Source organism: Zea mays, chromosome 1 (assembly GCF_902167145.1).
Source record: "Zea mays cultivar B73 chromosome 1, Zm-B73-REFERENCE-NAM-5.0, whole genome shotgun sequence".
Lineage (NCBI taxonomy): Eukaryota > Viridiplantae > Streptophyta > Magnoliopsida > Poales > Poaceae > Zea > Zea mays.
In genome coordinates this window covers 52,641,326-52,650,510 of record NC_050096.1, presented here as the reverse complement: position 1 = coordinate 52,650,510, position 9,185 = coordinate 52,641,326, and the positions used below count along the sequence as shown (strand labels likewise).

The following is a 9,185-nucleotide window of genomic DNA, read 5'->3' as shown; positions in this document are numbered from 1 at the left end:
ATGAATGGCGGTGATGTGACCAAATAAACTAATCAAAATCTGCCACCTCGCTAACCCGTGTCTCGCCGCTGCCAACGTGTCGTCCACCTCTCGCCCACCTATCGCCCGAAAGCACGCTCCAACACAGACGAGAAGCACGCTCCAACACAGACGAAAGTCAGACGATATCGTCGAGCCGGCGGTGGCAGGGTTGCCCGCCGGCTCCCTCTCGCCTCGCTCCCGACTCGAAAGCCTCCCTAACTATGGAGCTGTTTGGTTCGTAGCTAAATGTGTCACACTTTGTCTAAGGTTAGTCGTTCGAATTGAAGAACTAACCTTAGACAGAAAAGTTAGGCAAAGTGTGGCAAGTTAGACATCAAACCAAATAGACCCTATATGTCAGCCTAACTATATGTCGGGAAGAGCCAAAGCCTGCCCTGCTGCCAGAGAGACACTACCGTTTCCTCTATCACAACTGCGGGCAAGTAAACGAGTAGATCTCCGCTCCACGGGCAAAAGGGAAATTCCAGAAAGGACGCACACGGCGCAGCGCCACCACGTCAATCTCCCCCTCTTGGCGCGCTTGCGCCATCTCGTCTTTCTAGATGCCCAGTCCAGATTCCAGAAGTACTACAGCAGCAGTCAAACCGCGGCACACAAGCAGTGCCAACAGTAATCACGACAAACTGGGGGTTCACTCACGTAAAGGTGATTAGCGCGTAATCGTACCAGACAGAGCCCGCGGACCGCGGTTCCCGTGGGCGATGACGCCCTTCGCTTATCCCTCCCGCCTCCGCAGCACCGTCCCTTCCAGAAACACAGAGGAGACCTCGTCGCTCACGCTGTCCAGCTGCTATATAAACGGGCACGTCCCCGGCCATTCGGCGCCACGATTGCAGAGCCAGAGCGAGACGCGACTGCTTTTCTGCTTCATCCACATTGGTAGCTAGCTAGCTTACACGTTCACGCATCGCTTTCCGGGCCGTCTCCGGTGGTTTAGCTCAGCAGAGCGGGGAAGGAAGAAGATGACCTCCGTGAGCGCGAGGCCCGTTGGCGTGGGGTACTGCTTCGGCGGGGCGAGGTGCCAGCCACGGTCGCGGGTGCGGGTTTCGGCCGCGGCCTCGGCAGTGGCCGCGCCCGCGCCCGCGATGGCGGCGACGATGTACGAGCTGCTCGCCGTCGAGGAGACGGCGGGGCCCGACGAGATCAAGGCGGCGTACCGGCGCGCCGCGCGGCGGTGGCACCCGGACGCGTGCCCCGGCGGCGCCGACCGCTTCATGGCGGCGCGGGAGGCCTACGAGGTGCTGTCCGACCCCGAGCGCAGGCGCGGCTACGACATCCAGCTCCGCTGCGGCGCCCACTTCGGCGACGCCGGGTACCGCGCGGCACGCCGCGCCGGGTTCGCCGACTGGGAGGCGCAGCTGACCGGGCTGCAGTGGCGCGCGGCGGGGCGGCGCGGGCGCGCCGGCGGGGAGACTTGGGGCAGCAGGATGCGCCAGGCGGCCGCGCAGCCGTCCTTGTAGCGGCGTCGCCGGTGGCTGGCCTTTGATAGTTCATACTTCGTAGTACTAGTGTACTACCCTACCTTCCCCTTTCCTCTTCGACAATCGAATGGCCCGAGAAGCTGTAATTGCGCTGTTCTGCAGCGTTTTCTCTTGCCAACACGTCATCCTCGTCGCACTGTTCGGAGTGCAGACGAGCTTGAAGTCTAGAAGCAGTAGACATTTTCCCCCCCTTTGAAGTGTAGTACTGTCAACTTTTAGTTCCCACTCGGTTACATACGGTTCGAATCCTATCTCAGCATTGTTTTGCAACTAGTATCACTCTTCGAGGACTACAGCTGCATCAAAACTTTGATTAAAAAACTGTCACAGCATACGTGCCATAAAACCGCTTACCCTTTGAGAAAACTGAAACCGTAGGTACCCTTTGAGAAAACCGAAACCGTAGGTACCCTTCGAGAAAATTGAACCCGTACTGGTCGTACCGTCTTTAAATAAATTAATTTTCAGCATTATGTTAAACTATCTTTATTAACCGAATTATTAACTAATACTTTTCACATCTAATGAGCACACGGCAAATATGTTCTATAGTATATTTAATAAGGGATTTGTTAATATTTAGATGTCTAAATTTTAATTTCCTTTTCGTTAATGGTTATTGCATATATTTTAGATTAAAATTATAGTGTTAGTTTATGGTAATTTTTTTAGTCATAATATGTAATTTTCGTATCAGGCTTATTAAACAAAACAAGAAATCTGATTTATACCGGTAAACCGACAATTAACAAATTATAATTGTTTCTATTATTAGATAAGAAAATAATAATAATATGTCATAATATAAGACAAATAATAAATCATTAAATTCATAATATATATACACTAGTTGATGGTACAATAGTGCTGCGTAGAATCATCTTAAATTCTGGACACGAAGAAGATATTTAATAGTATTAAATCTTAATGTTCTTTTCTACTCCTTTTTATCCTGAATTTAAAAATCATTTACTGTTTTAGTGTATAATTTCTAATATATTTAGATATATAACAAAAAAGTATGAATAAGAAAAAATCAAAATAAATTATAGGTACAATAGTACTCACTCCGTTTCAAATAGTAGCCATTTTAGCTCTTAGTTTTATATCTATATTTAAACAAATAGTAGCCATTTTAGCTCTTAGTTTTATATCTATATTTAAACAAATGATGATAAATTTAGAACGAATTTTATGAACATACTATTTCTCTAAAACGAATTTTGTTTGAGTATAGATTTGAAACATATTCACGGAGGAACAGAATCGTCTCAATTCTTAAGAAATCACTCAATCGAACACTCTCGTCCGGACGACTAGGTCGCCTTTGTCCTTTGGCTATTGCGTTGCATTTTGCATATGCCGTTTAGGGGGTGTTTGGGAACAAAGTTTTTCTGCAGTTTTGGAAGAATACTGCAGTATTCTCAAATACTGCAGTATTATATACATAATGGTGTTTGGCAAGCTGGGTAAAATCTCTATTTTCAAAACTGAAGTATGCAAATACTATAGTTGTTTTAAGGCATTCTAAACTTAGCTCTGGACCTCAGTTTTCAAAACTGCGGTATTATAAACTACGGTATTGTCATAACTAAAGTATAGTATAGTATTTTAAAAACTGTAGTTTTCAAAAACTTTGTTCCCAAACAGGGCCTTAGAATTGGCTAAGGACAGTTTGATTGGGCTGTAGCTGTAAAAATATTGGTTATAGACTGTAAGCTGTCGTTTTGTTCGCTACGGCTTTAATCCGGCTGTGACTACGACTTCTACAATATATATGTTGTATAGTTCCCACCCAGCCGACATACCCATGTATGTTGATGTCCTGAAGCAATATCCGCAAGAGATGTACATGTACCTGAACAACTTGAATAACTGGATGAAGCCATGTATCGTTGTAACTATCAGAAAGAAATGTACCGGGAGGATGCCCGGTAGTGCTGAATAATCATGTCCTAGAGTACATGAACCGAGAAAGAATACACACATTCCTCCATCAGAAACTCACAATTACTAAACATTCCTCCAGTGGGTCCTGGGGACGCTATCATATTCCCCACCTCCTCTGGTAACCTTGCAAGGTGTCCCGGTTCGCACAGAAAAGATTCCTAGCTCTAAGATCACCAAACCAAAGGAACATGCCAAGTCCAAGACGCAGATTATTTTCACTGTGATGCCCTCTATACAAAAGGATTTCCAGCTGATAAAGTGCCAACTGGTATATTCCTGGACCGGCGGGAAAGCAGATATCAGCAGATAGCAGCTCAGCTGGTTTACAATAAAGCATGCATCAGAGGGGAGCAACTCACAGCAAGGAACAGTTGGGGCCCCGCTCGACAAGGCACGGCAGTCCACCTGAATACGCACAGGTTGTTCCAGTCATATCCGGTGGTTTTGATGTGAAGCTGTGAACGGTAGAAATATAATCATTGGTAGATCCAGGAGAGCATACCATGTGACGCTGACGCTGATGGAACATAAGCACAAGAGCTGCTGGAGAACCATCTTTCAGGTAAACCATCAAGGAAGGTTGGCAGATCTGGGCTAGGCAAGGCCTCTTGCAATGAACTTACGTCCATGAACTGCAAAAGGTTGGAGCATGTGAGAAAATTGGTGCAAGTATAGTCCAGGATGTAAGTGGCAACTGGCAAGTTGATCATGCTGGCCATCACTTAATACAGGCGGCAGGTTGGGAGTCGGAATACGACTGAACTTTAAGGTTACGTCATGATTTGTTCTACAGCATCGAATAGGCTATCGGCCATAGTTAAAACAGCGTCGTAGATTATTTGGTCTTCAGCACAGGGCCATGGGTAAAATTATTCTGTCCTCAGTAATGGGATATCATCTAATCCTGGTTACAGCCAAACCTATTTATGTAGTAGTGTAGTTCTCAGAAATGACTAGTGCAAATAAAATAGAATTCTGAAATTTGGCCGGACTTCAAGAGCCACCATCAATTGAGATATTGTATAAGTTTATATACTACCAGGCCTCTGACAACATGATATTTATGCTGATATCACATGACTATGACCTCCTGACGTTGAAAACATCTATCAACAGTGTTCTAGATTGTTACGGGTTTGCAGATTCTATCAGACACAACACTTGTGTTGCACAGCGGCGGAATGCTTTACGTTAACATTATAGCGATGCATTATACGGTTTGCAAAATTCTACTGGTACAGGAGTCATCTAGAGAAACCATTCGTGGAAGGTGAGCATATAAAAAGATTATCAGTCCGAAAAAAAACTTTATCAATGGAAGGAAGAAATAGCATTAAGATACCAGATCAGGAGTCCCCGACTGAGTGTCAAATGGAAGGTCAAATGGATTTAATGGCATCTGCTCAGTAGAGGGTCCTCCCTGTAAACAAGAATAATGTATAAACCCAAATAAATCTTAGAGAGAAACTGTATACCAAAAGCTCAATAGCATAGGAACTACAGAAGCCATATCACTGAATGGAAGATACCAGAGATGGCTCTGAGGAAGCAGCAATCAATGTATTAGGTGTCAATTCACCCATCAATACTTTGTGGGAATCATCGTCATAAGATTCCTACATGGAAGGAAGATATGCTTAATGCTGGATTATTTATACCATGCAAGAAGGGAGGGAAAAGGTATACCTTTAAAACTATAGAGCACACAAATGGATTGCTGGTTGATAGAGAAATGCTTGCTGTATTGCTGTGGTCATCAATTCGTGGCTGAGCACAAACGATCCCATTAGCATCATCAAATGAATGCCAAAGCTGCAAATAAAAAGCAACCACGGTAAGAGTTAGAAGCTGAAATAACCAAACAAAATTTCAACAGCCAAAAAGTAACTCACTTATTCATGATTTACCAACCTGAGAGCTATTTTCGTTCATTGTTCCTTTAGGCTCTTGCAATCTAGAAGTCATTAATGATAGATCTCCCTTGACAGTGTACTGGGTACTACCACTGGAGGCATCGAAAATACTCCAAGGCTGGAGAGGAAGAGAAAGTAAAGAATTCAAACAGAAGATATGAAGCATAAGACTAAGGCCTTGTTTGGCATGGTTTCTCTTGGCTCTGGCTTTGCCGGCTTCTAGTTCATTTCTGAAAGAGAGAGAAGCAGCTCCTTGCTATAGTGCAGAATATACCCTAGCAGGCAGAGCAGTTTTATGAGGCCCTCCCTAACAAGGCCTAAGCCTATTCGGAACTTTATAATGCCATTAACGTTTTCAGAAGAGAGAATGATTTCAACTATTCCAAAAAAGTGTGTCATACTTTGCAAGGAGCAAACTTCATTTTATTGCAAACACATGTTGACATAAAAAACGAAAATGTTCCTCACCTCAGAACTGCATGTATCAAGAGATGTAGCAGTAGACTGATTATGATTGGTAACCGAAGCATCATCCTTAGAGCTCCGGAACCATGTTAGCTCATCATTTGATTCAGATGAAAACAAATCATGATTAAGAGCTTGTTTATCGATGCTTGTAGCAGAAACATAAGAAAGCCCAGTGAGTGCAGGCTGCTTTTGTTCTGGAGGTGTATCAAATGTGGCCCACCCAGCATTGTCCATTGAATGAGCTGTTGGTATCACCTTATCAGCAGATGGAGTTTCAGTAAGCGTATTTGAAAATAGATCTACAGATTGATCTATGGTAGTGACATGGTGTTCCTGAGAAGCTTTGGAATCAAAGCTAGCTTGATTTGGAGCACTAATAGCATCAGAAAAGGCTATGAAACTTGGAGCAGCGGAATTTGAGGATTTTTCAGTTCGGTGAACATTATCATTCTCAAAAATCAAATCAGATAAGTTTGATTTGCCTGATTTAAGAGAGATAGAATCTAGGTCTCCTGCCGATACAGCTCTCTGCAGGAAAGAGTAGAATATTTAATTAATGCAATAGGAATAAGAGTTGATGGTTTTGAAAAAAGATATTTCTACCTACCTGTGAACTAGTGAGTCCACAAGAACTATGTACATTTGATTGATCTTGTACCACAGGGGGGCTGAAACATCCACTATCAGGAAAATTAGGTGATTGTGGTGCAGTTCTAACTGTGTCACTAATGCTGGACCCTGAGCAGTTAGAAGTCCTCGATACAGAATTCTCACCAGTAAATCCATCCCGAGACATTCTCTGATGCAAGCTATGTGAACTGTAACAAAATCCAGAAATCTTCCCCTGATGCCCCTTATCTGAACCAGGCTTCCTACTTAGAAATGCAGATCGCTTGCCATTGCGCCCCTCTTCATACTGATAATCATAAGGTGGGCTCTGTGAAAATGAATGGTAGGAATTTGGCCTTCTATGCTCTTCTTCATGGGCCTTTTGGTTCTGCAAAGATGTAATATAATTTACTACGTACTTCAGAAAGATGCATCGCTGTAAGATATGCTAGTAAAGGTACATGATAAGAAGGCTTTACTTAATGAATAAAACATACTGTATGTGAATTCTAATCACATTTACACCTCCTTAAGTATTCGTGACATCTACAGATACAGCAGCAGGCTTGCTGAAGCCACTGAACCGACAAAGGACAATTCTCAGGGAGGATAACAACTAGACTTCAAAGATCCATCAAAATTTACCTGTTTGTCTCTTGGAGGCCTTTCAGAAAATCTACCGCCAGCATACCTTCGCTCCACATAGACAGCTTTTATGAAGTCCCTAAGACTGCCGGAGTTGCTGCAACAACAGGTTATAGACTTATAGTTAGAGCATGTGTTTGATAAGTAAAAAAAATGCACGCATAAAAGTGGTTGAAATATCCTTTACCTGCTATCAGGTAGCCTCATTTTCTGGGTATCGAAATCCTTCAGGAATGATTCCTTGGCACGCTGTATCAATCAGCTGAAGTGTTACGAGATGAACCAAAAGGGCATCCTCTAGCCTCAAAGAACAAACTCAGTGGATGCATGTCTTCACCTGGTTCCCACCCTTCTGGAGAGCCTCGACCTCTTGCGTGCTGAACGTTGACATGGAGACGGATTTCACACGGTGCGTGAACTCTCGGCTACAAGTGCATCGATCAGTGCGTGTGAGGAACTGAGGATAATAGTACTAGAAGAGATCAGAACAACAGCATGCGCAAATCCGACTAGCTAAGTCATCTTCTTCAGAATAACTCGAATTCGGGAGTTTTGAAACAGCAACGTCTATTCGCATTAGGGTGGAAAAAGAATGCAGTCTCCGCAAGCTTGCTTTGGCACTGAACTGAAACCAGCAAGTACCACTAGCTTTGACACTGAACTGAAACCAGCAAGGCAGCAAGTACCATCAAGGCTGTTTGAATAAACGCGCATTGCAAATCACATTCCCATCCCAACAGACGTGATAGAATAACAACAGAGAATGCTGATAACAACACTGGTGTACGGAATCCGGTAGTAGGCGCGGGAAAGGGCAAGGCGGCACTCACTGGATGCCGCTGCAGGAGACGCAGATGAAGGTCCAGAAGCTGGTGCACACGTACTGCGGCCCCTGGATCAGAGTCACAGACGCACAAGCACAGAGGCCGGGAAGTGAGCAAACACTGAGCGGCGACGAAGCCGCGCGCCGCGGGCCACATGGATGGAACAATGCGGGGAAAAAAAGAACACGTACGAGTCCGTCGCAGTTGACGCATCTGCGGTTGGGTGGCAGCTTGAGGAGCCCCCGCACGACTCGCTCGTTCCTCTCCTCCTCTTTCCTCGACGCTGCCGCCATTGCTCACTGTCAGAGCGGCGTAGGGTGGGCCACTCGACCGCCTCGCCTCTCCCGTGTCGAGCGCGAGGCTGGCCGGTGATCTCGCGGCGTCGGGCTCCGAGCGGTTTCCGTGAGCGACGAGTGGACGCCGGAATCGGAGAGAGCAGGGTCTCCCGTGAAATATTTTGTAGCGGGAGACGGAGGAGCGGCACGGTAGCAGAAGCCAGTGAAGTGCCTGTCCGTCTGCGCCTCTGCTGGTTCGGCGTTGGTTTGCGCTTGGTTTCTTCCGTTTCGGACTGGGCTCGCTCTACCGCTGTCGCTATGCGTGATGGGGCTGGCCTGACGCCCGGACCTAGGAGGAGGCCGAGTGATCTGTCCTCTGTACGTTGGTAGCTGCAACGGCTTAATTTTTTAAACCGAGTTATTTACGCCCCTAAACCAAACTGCCGGTGAAGTTTGTTGTAATTTCCTCATATAAGCATATTTCATCTCATTCAATGCAGTGGATGGTGGATGGATCTGGGGTGACCATATAATGGAACAAACACCAACGGACAGGGTGTGTTTCTTCGGTTATTCATATTACACATGGATTGAAAAAATTAACAAAAAATTAAATTGCTTAGGATTTAAACTCACTCAATTCATATGAATTAAGAGCGAACCAAACAAGCACTAAGTTAGATTATGGTGGAAAATTGGAAGAGTAAAATATAGTTTAGGACTACAAATAAGCTAAAATAAGGTAGAATTAGGTAGCTTATTTTATCTTATTTTATTTGTGATACTAAAGTGATAGTTACTTTCTTACCCTTACAATATAATCCAAATTATATAATCTACTAGAAGGAAATAAATATGGCCACAGACACACAGTGAGCTTGTGAACACCATGGAAAACAGCAAACGCCACAGACACACAGTGAGCTTGTGAACACCATGGAAAACAGCAAACGCCACCAGATTTCACAGCCAAACGCC

At 44.8% G+C, this 9,185-nt stretch overlaps 2 protein-coding genes across 2 annotated transcripts; one reads left to right on the top strand and one right to left on the bottom strand.

The window, feature by feature from the left end:
- Positions 1 to 448: 448 nt before the first annotated feature.
- Positions 449 to 1,796, top strand: LOC103634596 (chaperone protein dnaJ 20, chloroplastic). The gene has a single exon (XM_008656987.4). The coding sequence runs from the start codon at positions 1,005 to 1,007 to the stop codon at positions 1,500 to 1,502; it is 498 nt and encodes a 165-aa protein (XP_008655209.1). The 5' UTR covers positions 449 to 1,004; the 3' UTR covers positions 1,503 to 1,796.
- A 1,582-nt stretch (positions 1,797 to 3,378) lies between these two features.
- On the bottom strand, positions 3,379 to 8,582 carry LOC103634597 (probable ADP-ribosylation factor GTPase-activating protein AGD14). The gene is made up of 14 exons (XM_008656989.4): positions 8,124 to 8,582; positions 7,939 to 8,000; positions 7,446 to 7,533; positions 7,296 to 7,357; positions 7,109 to 7,205; positions 6,462 to 6,851; positions 5,855 to 6,382; positions 5,385 to 5,504; positions 5,160 to 5,285; positions 5,003 to 5,089; positions 4,816 to 4,893; positions 3,976 to 4,105; positions 3,833 to 3,878; positions 3,379 to 3,749 (listed from the first exon to the last, which is right to left on the bottom strand). The coding sequence occupies exons 1-14, from the start codon at positions 8,223 to 8,225 to the stop codon at positions 3,704 to 3,706; spliced, it is 1,962 nt and encodes a 653-aa protein (XP_008655211.1). The 5' UTR covers positions 8,226 to 8,582; the 3' UTR covers positions 3,379 to 3,703.
- Positions 8,583 to 9,185: the final 603 nt, after the last annotated feature.

Coding starts and splice junctions, on each gene's coding strand:
- LOC103634597 (XM_008656989.4), bottom strand. CDS start 8,225: ATGGCGGCAGCGTCGAGGAAAGAGGAGGAGAGGAACGAGCGAGTCGTG. Junction 6,383..6,461: donor GTGGACTCACTAGTTCACAG/GTAGGTAGAAAT, acceptor TCTTTCCTGCAG/AGAGCTGTATCGGCAGGAGA. Junction 3,879..3,975: donor ATCAGCGTCAGCGTCACATG/GTATGCTCTCCT, acceptor GTGCGTATTCAG/GTGGACTGCCGTGCCTTGTC.
- LOC103634596 (XM_008656987.4), top strand. CDS start 1,005: ATGACCTCCGTGAGCGCGAGGCCCGTTGGCGTGGGGTACTGCTTCGGC.